The sequence below is a fragment of the Haemaphysalis longicornis genome, unplaced genomic scaffold, assembly GCF_048455015.1.
Source record: "Haemaphysalis longicornis isolate Haplotype H1 unplaced genomic scaffold, Haemaphysalis longicornis Haplotype H1 scaffold_5, whole genome shotgun sequence".
In the NCBI taxonomy this organism is placed as follows: Eukaryota; Metazoa; Arthropoda; class Arachnida; order Ixodida; family Ixodidae; genus Haemaphysalis; species Haemaphysalis longicornis.
Genome location: NW_027526385.1, coordinates 40149681 through 40168313, shown reverse-complemented (window position 1 = coordinate 40168313; position 18633 = coordinate 40149681). Strand labels below are relative to the sequence as shown.

The 18633-nt window shown below is 47.5% G+C and overlaps 2 protein-coding genes across 7 annotated transcripts in view; both read right to left on the bottom strand.

Annotated features, from left to right (window-relative positions):
• Positions 1-18633, bottom strand: part of LOC144138088 (uncharacterized) — a 67500-nt gene that overhangs the window by 33501 nt on the left and 15366 nt on the right. For 5 of the 6 annotated variants that reach the window (XM_077670178.1, XM_077670175.1, XM_077670174.1 and 2 more), the window contains exons 4-8: positions 13035-13112; positions 10245-10430; positions 8866-9221; positions 6722-6961; positions 1567-1662 (exon numbers count right to left, since the gene is read on the bottom strand). In XM_077670178.1, coding sequence (XP_077526304.1) covers positions 1567-1662; positions 6722-6961; positions 8866-9221; positions 10245-10430; positions 13035-13112 — 956 coding nt within the window. The remainder of the gene's footprint in view (positions 1-1566; positions 1663-6721; positions 6962-8865; positions 9222-10244; positions 10431-13034; positions 13113-18633) is intronic. The other variant, XM_077670180.1, reaches the window with a different exon arrangement.
• On the bottom strand, positions 3156-6050 carry LOC144138087 (uncharacterized). The gene has a single exon (XM_077670173.1). The coding sequence runs from the start codon at positions 5608-5610 to the stop codon at positions 3307-3309; it is 2304 nt and encodes a 767-aa protein (XP_077526299.1). The 5' UTR covers positions 5611-6050; the 3' UTR covers positions 3156-3306.

The following is an 18633-nucleotide window of genomic DNA, read 5'->3' as shown; positions in this document are numbered from 1 at the left end:
CTCCAACTAACTCGCGCTAGAATCTCCCTTAGGTAACTTCTGCCTTTGTGTCGAAATCAATGTCCCAAAAACTGAAGCTCTAGCGCACGATGACAGTCATCTCCGAAGTGGTGTAAGCAACTGTACTTGCGGTTTCAAGTTTGAAACATAGATGGCACTAGGTGCCTGGATTGAAGTCTAAAGTGCAACAACTGGCACTGGAATTTGTGAGGACGCTGGGCAGCATATTGCCAATTCTCAAAATTCAGCATTTAAGGAAGCTTATTTGTACCAGTCGCGGTTTAAACTTTCTAAGCCTGACACCACAGAACGACCAAGTCAGTCGCACGCGAGGAAATTCAAAGGGCGGGGTTTATCGAAACCTTTATAAAAGCAACAACAGCTTGAAGCTCTCACGTAGCTTATACCATTCAACAGCGCATCAGAGTGGACAACGAAAAGAGTAGACAAACACTTGCGCTTGCGAACAAGTGCAAGAGTTAGTGTCTTCTTTCTCTGCGTCGTCCAATGCACTGTTGCTTTCATTCCAACTTATGTACCAACCGGCTAAGTGCCAACTCTTGTACTGTTCAGTTTGCAAATGACACTCTTTACAGCAAAAAACGATACGCCTGTCTCTTGTATACAAACCAGAGAGCAAGTCCGTTTCTGGCCACCCACATTGTAAGAAAAAAAAAAAAAGTAGACGATGCAATTCAGCAAGCAAACAGGCAATCAAAACAGAACCAGAGATTTTTAAAAGGAAAGACCACAACCGCAAAGCAAAAGACCGAAACCAAGCACCAAAGTAGGAGGCACGAAAACAGGTAAGAGCATGGAAAAACCAGGCCACAGAACAAACCAAGTCAACTGTCTAAACCGGGATAATGAGAAGGGAAAAAATGGAGAGTGCCAAATCAAATCCCACAAGAACCAAAAGAAAAAAAAAAAAAGCAACTTCACAGCAAAGCCATCGAGGTAGATGCAGGAAGTGATAGCGAGGCAGTGAATTGGACAAGCAGGAAAAAGGCTTCCCAGCGAGACGATTAGAGGGCAAAACGAGAGCATCAGCAAGTTGCATGAACCGAGATCAAGAACACGCATGCCACCAAAAAGAAAGCCAGCAAGCCTTGAAGAAGGGGGACTGCCCTGCACATAACGTGCCAATCCAACGCAACCCACACCAGCAAGACAGCCCCGATCAGACGTGCTTTTGTCCAAACAGTTCTGCGCAGTGCGCATCGAAGCACGCACGCCCCACTGCCTAACTTCTCACACTGCTCCCACCTTAAACTGACAAAAAAAAAAAAAAAAAAAAAGAAAGAACAGTTTAGGAAGGAACGAGACCACGAAAGGGAGAAGCTACAGCAGACGACTTGAGTGCTATTTTTGTCTGCTCGAACCCCTTTTCGTTTTCGGTTCGCAACCAAACCTCCTTCAGCTTCTGCCTCCAGAACACCTATTCAGAGGTCGTGCAGCTCACTACACGGAACTGTTCTGGGATAAGAAATTGAGGAGGAGGAGGAGGAGGAGGAGGAGGAGGAGGAGGAGGAGGAATTGCCGCCTGCGGCCACTCAGCGCCATTACCTGCGGTGGCATCCGCATGACTGCAGTCGTGGTGCCTCCGCCAGGCGTCGGAACGCTCAGCAGCTTCATGTGCTGATTCGGTTTCAATCCCAGTTGCTGCAGGAGCAGTGTTGTCAAGCGCAGGCGAGTGTCATGGGAGGAAAACGGAAGGAGGGACAGGAGGAGACGCAGAGATCAAGGAGACGCTCCCTTCCGCTCCCGAAAAAACCCGCCAGTACAGCTGTGACACCACTGCCTTCATACCGCTGTATTTTCTTTTCTGTCAGTAACTCACCATCATCTGCTCAAGAACAAGCAGACGCACATAGAAGCTCAATTCTGAAACAGAAATGCCCATCTGGTACCACACTATGCGAACACAGCCATCCAGCCTCCGCCGGGCCGTGCATGTCCGTTCGCAACAGCCGAAATTTTTCCCATTGCAAACAATGCAGTTTTGCCAGGACGTCTCAGAAATCCGTCTCATCCCAAAATTCGTATCACCCGGAATCGTACCATCGAGATTCCACTGTAGTTGCATTCTTAACAAGGATTCAACTCCATGCTTATATAAGAATAGCACAGTCGATCACCAAATATGACGAGCCTTGTTTCTGGCATCGGCTACGAGGGTTCCGCAACTCAATCTCGACAATGAGGACCCCAAGATCTTGGGCCACACAACTGTGCGCATCGCGTCGCTCGAGTTCTGACCGATTCCACGCACACTTCAGCAACAAATTTCGCACCACCGTTGCCGAATGTTGCACCCCATTCGTCAAAACTTTCCTCCCTCGGAAAGGAAGCTTGCATTTTTTAACACCGCCTGTGTAATCACCTGGTCAGAATTTTCTCTAGGCTCTACGAAGCTTGATACGTATCAAAAACCCGGAGAGGAAATTTGCTAGCTGCTAGGGTGGCACCCTCAACGGCCTGCTTTTGGAGTAACGGATTTCCCTCTAGTATATATTAGTATGAAACTACGCAGAATACACTAGTCAGAACCAGAGTTCCCCAATGCACACCACTTGCGAAACTCCACTTCAGAATCCAGGTCATATGACACCACCCCTGCTTTGTTGAAACTGAGGAAAAGTGTATTGCGGCACTCAGGGGACAAAAACTGGTCTTTGCTAAGCATTTACAGAGCAACACAACCTCACAAAATAAAGCTTGCTTTTCAAATTAGCAAACATTGACTTAGCTACTGTCTACTTATGCTTTTACGGGTTTTCTTTAGCGACTTATGCCAGCAGCCACAAGCACTTGAGCACTCACTACTTCAATTTTCGGCCAAGAGATGACACGCTTGTAAAATTTCCTTGCGTTTGCCCCCAGTGCAGGGAGGACCGACCGCAAGCTGGCTTTTGATCATCGTCGTCGTCGGCCTATCTACACCCACTGTAGGGCCTTTGATCTCCAATTATCCCGGTCCTGTGCTAACTGCGACAAATTTATCCCCGCAAACTTCTTGATCTCATCTGCCCACCTAACTTTCTGCCGCCCCCTGCCACGCTTGCCTTCTCTAGGGATCCACTCTCAGGGTTCGTACAGGCAACAAAGGCCAAAATTCAAGGGTTTTCAAGGACTTTCAAGGACCAGAAAACACATTTTCAAGGACCCAACATAACGGTTTATTTGTAAATACTTATACAGAAAGAACTTCTCAAGACTGCAAAACTTATTGCACAACACGTAGAACATATTGACTGTATCATATTTAGGAACTTATTGCACAACACTTCAGTAGGTGTTCATGATTCATGAAAGCTCTTTCATCTTCTCGGTTATTTCTTGGCTGAGGCTTAGGAGCTCTTCCTTCTTCGTTTTAGCCGTTTTCCTGAGGCTGTTTGATTTGACAATGAGGGTAATATCCCCTGTCTCTTCCGCTTTCTCAGCAAAGGTATCTGCTGAAGAAATTAGATCAGCTACCGTTGACACAAGCTTCGCCTTCTTCTTCCTCAAGTTTTCAATCTCCTCCTCGACAATGCGCCTTTTCGACTGTCTTGCTCCTTCAAGCTGCTCCTTCTTCTGAGATTCAAGATACGCTTGATAGCGGTGCCTAGCTGCTGACACTGAAATCCTCAACTCTTTGGTAATGGGAACTTGCAGGATACCGCCTACCTTGTAGACGGCATCACATATGATCCTCTGCGCGATGTAGGAGGCATCCTTCAAGTTCTCGACAGAGACTTGACGGTTTACACTAAACCCCCTCTCTACGGTGGCCTGACCATGGCTAAGGGTAAGAAGGAGGTGCACCACTTTCCATAGCTCGGTGTAGGACGAATTGAACTTCAGAAGTTCTGCGAAAAATTCGTCCAGCCTGTCTGCGCTCTTATCGAACAGTCTCAGCTTATGCTTTTCTTCTTGCAGCATCCCAGCATACTCGGCAAGTACTGAGTCTCGTTGGTGACTATGCAACCTTCTTGCAACAATAAGGGCATCCAGAACTTTCTTCATACCTGCTAGGCACTGCTCTGGTTTGGTGCACATCTGCCGGGGGTCCAACGAGGATAAGCCTCTCACAAAGGTATACTTCAGAGGGCTCTTCTCAAGGATTTTCTTGGTCATGTTCACTAAGAATGTCTTGCACTGCATCTTAAATGCAAATGAATCTTTGGCGCTGACCTTTGAGTCCTTGAGGATTTGTTCGGCTGTGTGGCCGATATCCACCTTTTCAAGTGCACGGTGGTTGCTTGGGTCTTCAATGTTAATTTTCAACAGGCTTGTGACTGCTGTTGACGCAGACAGAACTGAAAACTTTACAAACTTTGTGAGAAGCACTTTGGCAACAGTCTCAAGGTCCTTTGCCAGAAGGAACACAAGAGGCTTGTCTGCTTGATATTCTGTCAGGAAAGGCGTTGCAATCTTTGCAACCCCAAGAGCAAAATGAAGCATTGCTGGAACCAGTGGGTCAGTGGAGAAGTTGCACAAGTTCTGGAACGAGGCACACTTTGGCAGATTCACTTCCTTTCTTCTTGCAGACTCAATGTATTTTTTCACATCAGACCACAAAAACAGGGCTCGCTCCATCACGGGGACATTTTCCACCCAGCGATGGGCAACATACTTTAGGGGAAATGTTGTCTGGCCAGTCACTGCTGTGAAGTCTTCACGTCTTGCTGGAGAGTCCTCGAACAGTGCACTCAGGCTTGACAGTAGTGTGTCCAAGCCCCAGTGGCTGGCAGTCAACCCTGCCCTGAAGGCATTGTGTACAATGTGCAGTCCACAAGTGCCCAAATCTACACACTGCACCTGATAGTTTTGTTGAAGATACTCCTGCAGACCTCTGAAAAACTTCAAGTTCACATTAGGTCCGTCCATGGAAATTTGCAGGACCTTCGACAGCGGCAACTGCTCCAGTGAGTTCAACAGCTTTTCTTGAATGTCATCTGCCGTTGCGTGGCCCATAAAAACGGATGTGAAGTACCTTGTCGTGACTCTTTGAGATGAGTCCCAGTATCGGATGTGAACATCCATTTGCTTTTGATGTAAAAAATCGTTAGCAGACTCATCAAACAGGACGACGTAACAGTCGGCTTTCTCTATCTCCTGTTGCAAAGACGAAGAAAAATAAGGCCCAAGACCATGGCACGCTACGTAAGCGCACTTTTTTTCCCCACAAGCGAAGGCCTTTGCGATCTCACTGTCCGGGAACATTTTTTTGAAGAGATCATTTGTGTGCGCTGATGAACTGTAAGAGTAGTGAGACGTCACCACCTTTAAAGTCCACAAAATCTCCGCATCTGTCACCAATTCGTGCACTTTGACTGCTGAGTTCAAATTCGATGGCTGTGTTGGGACAGCGGTGACGGGTCGGGCACTCGCGCATGGCACCACGTAACTCTGCAAGGAGGCACCACCTACTGTCTTCACGTTCGCATTGTGCTTCGCACTTTGCTGGTGGCTTTTTAGCGCGGATTCGCCCATTGACGAAATGTCAAACGTTCTTCCGCACAGTCGGCATTTGGCGCGATTTGCGCTCGCTGGGTCTGGCGAAACCCAGTCCTTATACGGGTCCTTGCTCAGCCACGACTGCTGAAAGGTGCACTTCCCGGGCATGATGAACTTCAACTGCCACTACGACCACCATTTGCCGCGTAAAAACAAGCACAGAAGAAGCAAATGAGGCGCTGTAAGCAATGTGCGCGCACACGCAAGATGGCGACGAAAAGGCGGATTGCATTGGATTGAATGAAGACGTGGATTGGATTGACACGTTCTTGCTCCCAATGTTGCCTCATGCTTTTAAAAAATCCGCTAATTGTATTGTCACTTTGTTGCAATAAATTGAAACGCTTGCTACAAACTTTTTACATTGCTTAAAACTTAAAATAGGGGGAGAAAGATTTTAAATTCCTCTAAAAAAAATCGACACTGATTACCACCAAGAAAATCAAGGGTTTTCAAGGACTGTTGAAAAATTCCAGGACTTTCAAGGCCTTGAAAATGACATTTCTGAATTCAAGGGTTTTCAAGGATTTCAAGGACCTGTGCGAACCCTGACTCTGTTACCCTTAAAGACCAATCTTGCCTTCGCATTACATGCCCTGCCCACGTCCATTTCCTCTTCTTAGTTTCTACTAATATGTCCTTCCCACGCATTTGTTCCCTGACCCACTCCGCTCTCTCCTTTTCCTTATTAAACGTTTTTACACCCATCATCTTCCGTTCCATTGCTCGCTGAGTCGTTCTCAATTTAAGTTGAACACACTTAGTGAGCCTCCAAGTCTCTGCCCCGTAGGTGAGTACCAGTAACATGCAGCTGTCATACACTTTCTTCTTAAGGTAGGCTGCCATTCATTATTTGAGAATGCCTGCTGATTATCTCTGCCTCATGGTTGGGATCCAGGGTCACAACTTGGCCTAAGCATATATATTCGCTTACCACTTCGGCTGCCTCGCCCCCTATCTCATGAGGTTATTTAGGATTACTTTCGATTTCTGCATATCAATTTTCAAAGCCCACGGTTCTACTCTGCTTGTCCAGTGTGGTAATCATGCTTTGCAATTCATCCCCCCCCCCCGAGTTACTTCACAAGGCAACGTCATCATCAGATTTCGATAGATCTCGCAACGGGTGTATACGAAGCAACTCTGATTGGAACATGCAGCAATGCCACAGAGACTGTCCAAAATGAACACCAAGCACGAAAGAAGAACCGGCACTTACCGCTGCTAGCATGGTGGCATTGGTGCCAGTCACCCTCAGCTGCTGCGCCTGGGACTGCGGCACACGTACCGGCGAAGTCGCCATGGTGGAGACCGCCACGGCAGAGGGACTGCTGCGCGCCACGGTTGCGACCGACATCCCCGACGGGGTGGTGGCCATCGTCGCCCTGGCGGCCACTGTCGGAGTGGGCGGTGCTGGCTGCTTCATGGGGGGCATCCGCACGCACACTCCGACCGACCGCTGGGGAACAACGAGAGTCGTGCACGTGTAAGCACTGCGGTTAGCCACACTGTTCGAGGGTTTTACAACACATATACAACTAAGGCTATCGTGCACTAACCGGAAGGTTTGTGTTTTTATTATTGTTACTCTGCTGTTGATCGTCTCGGTTTCATGAAACCTTCAATGCAAAAGCATTAGTCGATTCAGTAGGTCCGAGAATCCGGCTCCATGAAACCGTCAATGCAAAAGCATTAGTTGATTCAGAAGGTCCGGGAATCCGGTGTTCCGAGGACCACGAAATGGCCGACAAATGGCACACAAAATGGTTGACAGTGCACGGAATAAATATTTACCATATCCCTTCCAAAAGAAAGTTGAAAAAAAAAAAAAAAAAACATGAAATCTAAAAGTGCGTCCAAAGCCTTCGCTGAAATTGCGTCCAACTGATCGTCAAACGTTCAATGAACGAAATCACAAACGAAGAACGACTGCCTGCGACAAGCAAACGCATCAACAAACGATCCACTAAATGTAAACTGATACGTGGTTTATGACAGAAAGGTAAGCCACTGTACTCCTCTGTGATCGATGCGTGCATTGTCTTATCTGGAGGAGTTACTTTTTCATGATTTTCAAGCAACCGTTTTGACACGATAGAAGCCAGGTTTCACGCATGAGCCGTGCGTCCAGGCAGCTTATCAGGGCTTTTCGGTCAACCAACCGGTCTAGGGAGAAGAAATGCACTGGTCCTTTGACAGGATGACACCGGTCCTGCTAACACAGTTTTCGGTTTAAGCAGATGGCCCACCTGTTGTCCCCCATGCCGATGATTTATTTACTTAAAGGAGCCATGAAGAGAAAATACAAGTTGGGCGTATTAGAAAGACTGCTTAGTCCCGATAAAAACGATACCAATATCATCGCAATCTTCGAAAAAATAACGGAGATATTAAAGAAAACGTGTGAAGCAGTCGCGACCCCCCAGCCAATTTCCCGCAACTTTTCTATGACGTCACGTAACCTTGTTTGTGCAATTGGCGGCCGCCTAACTGACCTGTCGCGACGATACATGACTGGGCGTCTGTAATGGGGCCTCTAGTTCCATTTGACCGCAGCAATTGAATGCTAACGTGCAGTTAACGCACTGAAAATTATGTTTTATTGTTGGCCCGTATGACGTCATTCTCGCTCATAACACGTCACTGTGGCGCAAAATTTGAATGTTTTTAAATACTTCTTGCTTTTTTGTCGTTAAAAAACATCTTGGGGCTGTAATGGAGCTGAGTGAGATACTGAATCCTAGTTCTTTCAAATTATATGAAGTTGTATTTTCTCTTCATGGCTCCTTTAAGCCAATGGCACACCAGGGGCTTAAAAAAAAAAAAACTCTTCAACACCGGTTTTTTTGCCCACTCCTTGCTAACATGAGGAGTGAGTGGACTACCAGTGTCACTATCAAGGAGCAGTATCATCCTACTGCTTGTCGTCATCATCATCATCAGCCTTTCCGATCCATTCAACTTCCCCACCAACTCATCCATCGCTAGCTCTCATGACGGAGGGGATCCAACTTTCCCTCTTCTTTCCCCGCATCACTGAGGAGTGCGATAAACATCCACCACCTCTTCCAATCCTCATCTTCCTCTGCAGGATGGCACACCACGATGACCCTTTATAACACTCACAAGTGTACGGACACGTCTTCCCTTGGATCAAGGCATCAACGATGACAGAGAAAGATAGACGAAGATAGAGAGTGGGGAGGGGAAGACGGTGGGACAGATGGAGGGAGGGAGAGGTAGATAAATAGGAAAAGACAGACACCAGCAGAGAGAGAGAGAGAGAGAGAAAGCGAGACAGACAGAGAGAGGGAGAGAGATGGGCCTGTAAAGAGAGAGCGACAGCCAGCGCCCACCACTCACCCGTGCCTTGCGGGCGTTGGCGCAGCGCTCCTGCTCGCAGACAAAGTCGTTGAACTGCTTCTGGAGCTGGAAGGAGCGGCGGCGCCAGCGCTCCAGGGCCCGGTGCAGCGTGTCACACTTCTTCTCCATGGGCTGCAGCAGTGCCGTGGCCTGGGCCGACAGGCACGCCCGCACCCGCTTGGTCACGTACTGCTCCAGCTGCCGCCGGCTCAACACCACCAGGTTCGAGCCCAGCGACATGCCCACAGGGGGAGGGCCGTCCCCGACCACCACGGACTCTGCGGCGGCCGCAGCGGCGTCGGTGGCATCCCCCCCACCGCCCACCGATGCCACATCCGGCTTCACGTCGCAGTCATCTGTGGAGGGGGGAGAGACAGGGAAAACGAGGTCAGGCCAGATTAACATGACGAAATACAAGTTCAATTCGCTAAAAATGGTGGTTAGTCCCTCTAAAAACGATGTCCATTTTTTTATTGCAAACTTCCGAGCGAATAATCGAGACATCAAGAAGATGGACAAAGCAGCGCTGACTCGGCAGCCACTTTTTGGCGACACCTCTACGATGCCGAGAAATCTTACCTGAGCGATTGGCAGAAGCCGCCAAAAAACTTGACCGAGCGACTTTATTGGGGCTTCATAATGCCAACACACGATAACTAGGCTTTTTTTTGTCCCTCCTGCCCATAATGGGTCACTGCATTGCAAAATCAGAAAGTTTCTCAACGAAGCGGTGCACTTTTTAGATTTAAAAACCTTCTTTCACATCTTGAATGGAGCTGAGTGAGTTACCCAGAAACTAGCTCTTTCAAATCGGGATATTTGTATTCCCTCTTCATGGCACTTTAGAGCACAGGCACGCTGCCCAGAGAAAAACAGTCGTGCTTTCTGAACAAACAGGTGTGTCCTTCAGTGCTGAAACCCTACTTCCACCACAGAAAATACTAGGTCCCTTTTAATCAAAATACTGCACTGGCCAGAACTGCTCAAAAGTAGCATTGTATTTTTTTTTTTTTTTTTTGTCGGTAAAAGGTCTCTTTGTACTTGTCATTTTGGAGTGTTCAGAACTGCTACAAAGAAGCGCCGCGCCGTATTTAATTTTCCCGTAGGACTGCTACAGCCGGAGCAGTTTTCGGCTGCCCAGGAACTGCCCCAGAACTGCCCAGGACCAGCAAACAAAAGAGGAAAGAGGCCAACTGCTTTAATATTGGTGAAGTGATATAATTACACCCGAAGCTTGAAATCTGCCCCCTCCCTGCCCTCCTCAAATTATTATTACTCAAACCAAAGTGTGCACCATTAACACAAAATAGCAAAAGTGGAACTTTCACGTAACCGCACCCAACTCGGAAGATGATGTGATGTACGAGCATTGCAATCACCTTCTCCGTCAAACTTGAACCGCTTGGGCGTGCCGGGCTCCGAGTCTAACATGTTCAGGGCCCGCTTGAGGTCGGAGAAGCTGGCGTAGCCAGCAGCCGAGCCAAGTCGCTTGGGGGGTTTGGAGTCGCTGTCTGTGTCGGCGGCGTCCGAGTCGTCCTTCATGCTCGACACTGTCCCAGCGTTCCCTGCACGCTCCCAAAGACCGGAAAAGTGAGGGACGGAAATGCAAAAGGCCCATTAGAACCAGCAGTGGTTTATTGATCGATTGTGGGGTTTAACGTGCCGAAGCAACGCAGGCGATGAGGTGCGCCGTAGTGGAGGGCTCCGGATTAATTTTGACCACCTGGGGATCTTTAACGTGTGCCGAAATCTCGTACACACGGGCGTTTTTGCTTTTCGCCTCCATCAGAAAAGCGGCCGCCGCGGCCGGGAATCGGAACCTCATGCTCAGCAGTGCAACGCCTAGCCACTGAGCCACCGCGGTGGTAACCAGCAGTGGAGTAGAGGGTCTTCTATTAAGGGGGGGACACTGGTCTCGAGGACATTTTTGTTATTTTTTACCCTATGTGCTTGAGATTTACACATTGAGCGCATTTTAACATCCTGTACACAAATGTGCAGTCAGTTTTTGACTATGGGGCATAAGTGTAGAGTTGTGCAACATGTTATGCCGCTCCATTTCGGGCAATTTTTTTTCATGATCTACCTATGAAACACAATAGCTTTCATCCCTTCGTGCTCTAAAAAGACCAAGGAGTGCAATTTGAGCGATTGTAGCATTGTTTCTGCAAATGCTGCAAACTTCATAAATGTCAGGTCATCAAAACTAACTACATAAAATCTTGTGCCAGTAAAAACAAATTCTATACTTTTGTGGTTTTATTGCATTGTTCAGCTCATAAGCTTTCAAATGCAGCAAAAACGATACAAATCGAAGTAGCACATCCCAAGATGATGCGCCCGACAGCTGACCTTGTGGAAAAAAATTGGTTCTGTGAAAACTGGACACGAAGTTTGGAAACGTAGGCAAAAATGGTCATTTAGGCGACTTCGAAGGGAGACAGCTTTGTGAATACTTATGATACAGCTATGATATTTTGCAGGTACATTCTTTGGGACCTGTAGACTGCAAATAAAATTAATACAGAAAATTGATTTTTTTGGCAACTTTTTGGTCCTTGAGACACAGTTCTACATCTCTCCGAAATCATCAGCCTCTAACATGCTTGCACAAGTTTCCCTTTCAAATTGTGGGGGATTATAAAGTGCTGAAGCTAGACCTGGGCTACGAGGTGCATAATAGCGGAGGGCTCCAGATTAATTTCGACCACCCGGGCTGATCTTGTAACAGGTGCCGAAATCTCGAAACACGGGCATCTCCTTCTCCGTTTTTCGACAAGTTTCCCCTCTCAAAAAGCTTCATTCTCAAAATTTTTTTTTGCCGCTCAAGTATCCTCAACTGAAGTTCCAGCCTGCTCGCAAGCAAGAGGTCTCGCATGTGAAGTAGAAGACAAAGTCAGGCATGCTAGTTCGAAACTGAGGCTAGAGAGGGCAAAAGAGCGACAAATAGGTTTTTTGTTTGTCGCGATGCTTTTTATATGAAAGCCAGCAATGTTTCCTCATGCACTATACCAATGATGGGAGCAGAGAATAACGTCGTAGACCCACACATTGTTCGAATATTGGGCAATGCAATGTTTTTTTGGGGGGGCCCTTCGCCACTATTGAGCGTGTCTTCTGGGCCGTAAAGAACTAACTGACCAACACATTACGATAACTGAGCAAACACCTCAGACCTATGAGAAGGCCCATGCTAGAGACTGGCCCCCATAGAAACACTTCGCACACAACCGTCAAGCACACCGGACGCCACCACATGGTGCCAAAACGACTGCCCTACCGAAGAACTCCGACTCAACACGTAGTAATGCAGCAGAAGTTATCAAGCTCTCATCACGCAGTTCCCAATAAGGTATCATAAAAATCGGGCTTTGCGAAGTTGTGTAACGAGAACACCTTCGAAATCCCACACCCTTTCTTGAATTGCAGGTACAAAAAGCTCAAAATACAACAAGCATTCTTTGCGAAATGAAGTGGAAAGCCACTTTTTTTGACCAAATGGATTCACAGGGGGGGTAAAACTGATGTCAAATGAATTGGTCGATTCGTTGAAATTATGACAAAAAATTCGAGGGTTTTCAAGTACAACTTTCATGGCTCCGTGGGTGCATTTTCAAACACCACATTGCCAGAAATTTAAATAAGGCAAACGGTCAGGGGAAGATGAAGACGTGAAATTATGAGAAATCGTCAAAAAATGCGAACGCTACTGGTTTCAACATCTCCAGTTTCAACAAGAGAACTTGCCTTCAGACAAGTACCTTCATAGAAACGATTGCTACGAGATTTTATGCCTCGATAATTTCTCATAATAAAGCACTTTGAGTGCATAGAAAATACATGCTTTATAAGATCAACCAAATAAAAAAATTAAAAATTCTCTCAGACTTTGCATAGCCTTCCACTGCTTTTATGTTTTTTGAAAAAGAAAATTCAAGCATTTTCAGGGGTTTGTAAGAAGTCCCGTACTTCCAAGGCCGTGAAAACAAGCTTTTACAATTCAAGGGTCTGCAAAGGCTTTAAGGGCCCGCGTGAAACCTGTATGAGGAGACAACTGGCTACGTCCCTTTACGTCTGACCTGACACAGGTATCTACTTACACACTGCTCGGGACCGGATTTCAACTCAGAAAAGTTGACAAAAGGAAAAACGAAAAAAAGAAAACTCACCTGCCCCATTGAGGACTGGCACTTTGTTCTCCTTTTCCGAACTGCAGTCCTCCGCTTGGCTGCTCTTGACCTCAGGCTCTTCACGTTCGTGCATGCGAAAAGAGTGAAAACCACAGTATGAACTTGTGGCTCTGAACCAAGATTAAAGGTCACTGCAGTCTGCCTTATATACCTGGCCACACGAGCACTTTCAATCCACACTGAAACGAAGCGGGATTGATTTTTTGAGCGCGCTCGATGTATCCCCACTGCTACTTGGCGCATTTCGAAGTTCGAGCTGGACTTGAGAAATTGCACTCACATGCACCACATGGCGCCAAAAAAGGTACGGTATAACCTCGTTATAAGAGACACTTGGTTATAAGAGACATATCAAAATGGCTCAGTTGGTTTTCTTATGTTAGCCATGTTAGCAACACTGCCTACAGGAGACATGGTTACAAGAGACACTCCGTTACTAAGGGCAACTTTTTTTAGGTCCCTAGAGTAAATTCTTCACTACTTAGAGGAGACACGATGAAAGGGGGACCTTAAGTGAAACACCTTGTGAGAAACTGCCCTGAAGATGAAGCTTGGATCTGCACACAAGAGGCCGCAGAGGTTCCAGAAACTTTTGAGGAGTTTGTGTCTGCAGATGTGGACCTTGTGTGTTTGAGGAGCCTACAGATCATGTGATCCTTGTGCAAGTAAATGGTGCCCCAGAGGATGAACCAGAGGAGGAGGATCATGACGATCGAGGGTATTGTAGGACAGAAAGTGTTGGCAGTTTGCCAACAAAAGTGCTTTACCTACAAACAGGGTGTCTAGCAAATTGCCTAATTCGATTTCCCTGACTTTTCCATGTTTTCCCTGACCATTTTAGACGAAATTCCCTGACATATATACAACAGGCGCCATTCTGTGGAAATGGTCCGTGAAGCACATAAAAAGCGTAGAGAAAACACATTCTATCATCGGGAAAAACACATTTGTTGCAAGTGCCCTAATTCTCAAAGTGCACTTGGATTAACTTCAGTTTGTTCATTTTGAGGTTTGCTTGCGTTCAGCTACGTCTTCAGAAAGTTTATTTCATCTTGCAGGATAGAAGCTTCAAGTTGCGCTTCAGCAAGCACCATTTGCTTTTTTTCGTGATTGTCCTGGCTCGACATGTCACGTGAACGGCATGGTGCGTTTTTGCACGCGATTTGGCCGTGTCGGCGTTGCGCGTGCGATTTTTTGACGCCCGCGTCGACGATTCGCGCGCGCAGCAGCTTCTGTCTCGCTCAGAACGCGTCGCCCGCGGCAGTGGGAGGAGCCTGACGACTTGCGCCAATGGGGAGCCGCGCGCATTATGGGGGCAGTTTCGAAGCTCTCGAGGCAGCCGGCTGGCTCCGCCAGAGATGTTTAGGCTTACCACCCCGGCAGATATTGCATGGGCGCTTTCACTAGCAGCGCGCATGATGTTTTATAGTACCGTTTTCGCCCACATTATAAGCTTCTTTACCTCACAACCAACTTCGTGCGTGCCTTGTGCGGCATTTTAGAGAGCGCTTAGAAGCCGTTGCTCGAGCTCCCGTCACCACTTTGCGGTCGAAGCCGCCTCCGCCGGCAGCACCGCGCGCAGCGTGCGGGTGGTTCCGCGGCAGCGTCAGCACGCCTGTGACGTGCGCGGCGCGTTTTCGCGAGCAGAAAACGCCCCATGCGGTTCACACTAAACCATGCCATGTTCCTTTTTGATTATGCAATTCTAGCTCCTGATGTTACAAGAAAGTTCTTTCAAGATTAGTTCCCAAAAAGCGCTGCCTTTTAAAATTGCATGTAATTCTTGCTCCTGATGTCATAAGAAAGTTCTTTCAAGATTAGCTCCCAAAAAGCGTTGCCTTTTAAGATTCGCTGAAAAAAAAAAGCGCGCTGTGCGTGCGATTTGGGCACCACCCACGTCGTCCTTCTCCCCAAGTGGGAGAGAAACCCAGCTGCGGGAACCGCACGGCGAGTTTCTGCACGCGCTTCGTGCGCGGTATTTTCACGGCCACGTCGACAATTTCGTGCCTGCGGTGGCTCCTTTCCTGCACAAGCAAGTGCGTTTGTGCCTTGAGTAGCATTTTAGAGAGCGTTTAGAAGCGGTCGTTGGAGCTAAAGCACTACTCCGCGGCCGGTACCGCCACCATGTTGCCTGCGCCTGCCGCTCGGCACTCACCGTGCGGGTGGTTTCCGCGGCGGCGTCAGCGTGCGCGGCGCGTTTTCGTTTGCAGAAAAACCAGAAAACGTTTCATGCGGTTCACGCTTTCGTCGCGCGCGAACGAGTTGCGTTCGGTAACTTTTCTTGAGGGCCTCCAACCCTGGCTTCCCCTATTCTAAAACTGTGTGGGCAGGCCCAGAAGTGGTTTTCCCTGACTGATACTACTTGATTGAAAAATTCCCTGACGATTTCGTGACTTTTCCCGGTGGCTCAAAGTTCCCTGATTTTTCCCGGTTTTCCCGGTCGCTAGACACCCTGACAAAGTTGGGAAAGGAAGCTAATACAATCTGCAATCCCTAAAACTACTAGGAATGACTTTCTTAAGCCACAGCAAGAATTTTCTTGTCGACCTGTTTGAATACGCTTTGATACTGATTTATAACGAAGTGGTTATGTTCGACTCCACGCAGTATATAAAATTTTTGGTTACAAGAGACATGTTTCCCAGGTCTCTTGAGTGTCTTTTGTAGCGAGGTTTTGCCGTATTTTGCGGTTGGCGTCGGGTAACCCTGCACATCCATAGCCGGTGCCAGCCAAATTCACAGCTGTGCCAAGGCCATCCATTGTAGCATGGTTTCCTGTAGCAATGAGTGCAACCTTCTTTTTCCATGATGGCTGGCTTCCAGTATGGAAGCCAGCCATCTTTTTTTTATATTTGTCCCAAGAGCGACAAAAGTGCAAGATGAACTAATAAAAAACGGCTGTACTCGATGCAGCTATGGTGGCTAATACAGCCACCGGCAGCCGTGACACCATTTTTGCTTTCAGATTTGACTGATCCAGTGTGCTGAGAGTGCACAAATGAAATCCTGTAAAAGTAGGTATACGTACAGTCAAACCCCGGCGCAACAACGAACTCCCACAGCTACGAAATTCTTGCGGCAACGATATATTTTCAGATCCCCAGTGAACGTCCATAGAAGCCCACGTAGATATCTCTCCACAACAATAGAAATGTTTTTGTACAGCAAACTCGCGACAACGAAATTCCCTGCAAGTCCGGTCGACATTTAGCTACCCATTTGAGGCTAACAGTGTCCAAAAAGTGCTCGAATGCATTTCTTGCGGACTAAAATTGTGTAAACTTCTGCCGCGGTGTGCTCGCATGACCGCCACCGTATTTGTTTACAAAAAAAGCCGTGCAGCAAGCGGCCGTGGAGGCAGCCTCGCAGCAACACCACCAGGGGGCAACACAATTTCGGTCAGGGTGGTGACTCGCTGCACGGCTTGGGCTTGGGCTAGGGCTAGGCTAGCCGGCTACTGCTGCACAGCACGTGTGTTTTTTGTACATGTGGTGATCAGCACGTTTGCTCTCAACAAGATGCCTCCGCCAGCCCCAAAAGCAAAGTTTTCATCGCTACAAGATAAGGCAGCTATCATTGCCCAAGTCAGTGGCCCAAGTGGAGGAAAGGAGAATAGCGCCGACGACTTTGGAACCCCATGCAGCTCTCTCTCTCACCATTTTGAAAAGCAAGACCACCACTCCTAAACGGCGCACGACCGCAAAACAAAACAGTGGCGGCTGCAGTCTTTTCGACTGTCAACAAAGCAGTGCTCACTTGGTTTTGTGAACAGCATTGGAACGAGATGACACTCTCTGGCAAAGGCCGTGAATAGAAAAAGCTGGACTTCACTTGCATATCTGGGCATGCCCAGTGCCGAGGACGGAGAAAAACGTGCGGAGAAGGTGAACCTCCAGGATGTTTTGGATGCGTTTGACACGATTAAGTTGTTTTTAGGTGCTCACGAGGGCTAACAATGAACCACTTCTCTCAGTGTGAGAGCTGAGCTGTGAAGTTGCAGCCAGGTAAGGCTTACAAATTAATATAAACCGGCCTTCGGAAACGAATATTCAGTTTGCGGGCAATTTTTTTCGTCGTTTATGCTTCATCCTCGCAGCAACAAAATTCTCGCAAGAGCAAATTTTTCGGCTTTCCCTGGAGGTTTCAAGATTGCTAGGTTCGACTGTATCTGCATAATATTATAACATTCTTATGTAAGTCAAGCCGTTTGATACAATTTGGGGCTTTGTTTGAAGTTGGCTCCTTCTAGGGCATTATGCAGTGGGGATGAGAGTATCACTGCTCCATTCGGGTCGTGCTTGGGGACCCGGGATTGAGTTCAAGCGGGATTGAGCTCGATCACGATTGAAACTGGCCGTGTAGAAGCACGTGATACAGATTGACTCAATCACAATTGAAAGTGCCCACATGACAGACATATTAAGTAAAGGCTGGTGGTAAGCAACAGCCATATAAACACAGCCCCCTCCTCACCGTCCCCCTGAAAAGAATTTTCGGCTCCCTGAATCAGAGCTACCGGGAACATTTTTCAACTTCAAACAATCTTCAAGAAGCGCCTCATACGAGTTCCGCAGGTCACCTAATATAACCAATATTAAACACCTTTAAAGCTTTTGTTTTCAACAAAAACTACAACTGGTAAGTGTGCACTCCTCAGCAGCTGCTGCATAGCACACTCAAAGTACAACAAGGCTGCCCACAGATGGCTTTCACGGTTCGTACGGGCTCCAAAAGCAAAAATTCAAAAGTTTTCAAGGACCAGACAACACATTTTCAAGGTCCCCATCTTATGTTTTATCTGGGGTTATTTATAACTTTTTCAACAGAATGCAAAATTCTGATATTGGCGAATACCTAAGCACGTTATTGTACATTTAGATAGGTGTTATGGGTTCATGCAACGCCGCCTGTATTAACATTGCCTGACGCGTCGCGCGCTTTTCAATGGGAAGGGTAGGGACGCTTAGTTCAGGCACTGATCCGCTATGTGGCGCGTGCCGGCGGACATCTCGCCTTACGTCACTGCTCGCGAGTCGCGAACGCTGCACCCACTTCTATGACGTGTGTCTGTCAGCTTGCCTGTTGGGCTTCAAGGGCCGTTTCGCTTACATCTTAGCCGCGACGGGGCGCTAGTTCTGTGGCGCACTGGGGATCTCGTTCAATGGGTCGCTCGCTTCATACTTGCTGCATTTTTCCAAAGATAAAGACGGAGGCGGACTGAAATAGCGTAAGAACATACTGATTGTCGGGTAGACATATAGCTAACAGAAAAACGATATTTTCTGCTGGGGCAGCCATTATTTTACTGATATTTTTCTTTCTGGAGTATTTAGAGAAGAAAAACTTGCGTGCACGTTTTTTGTTCAGGCGCTCACTTCTACGATTACTTTCCAATAATATCACGTGCTTGTAAACTTCAGAAAATTATAGGAAACAAAAGGATACGCAGCTGGGATCCCGCAACGCTGTCCGGGCGCTTCTACAGTACAGTCCTCAATTTTAGAAGTGCGTACCGATGCGGAGTGTGAGCAGCGGGGTCAAAACAATACCTAAATGCGGGGGGGTAGAGGTGGGATGC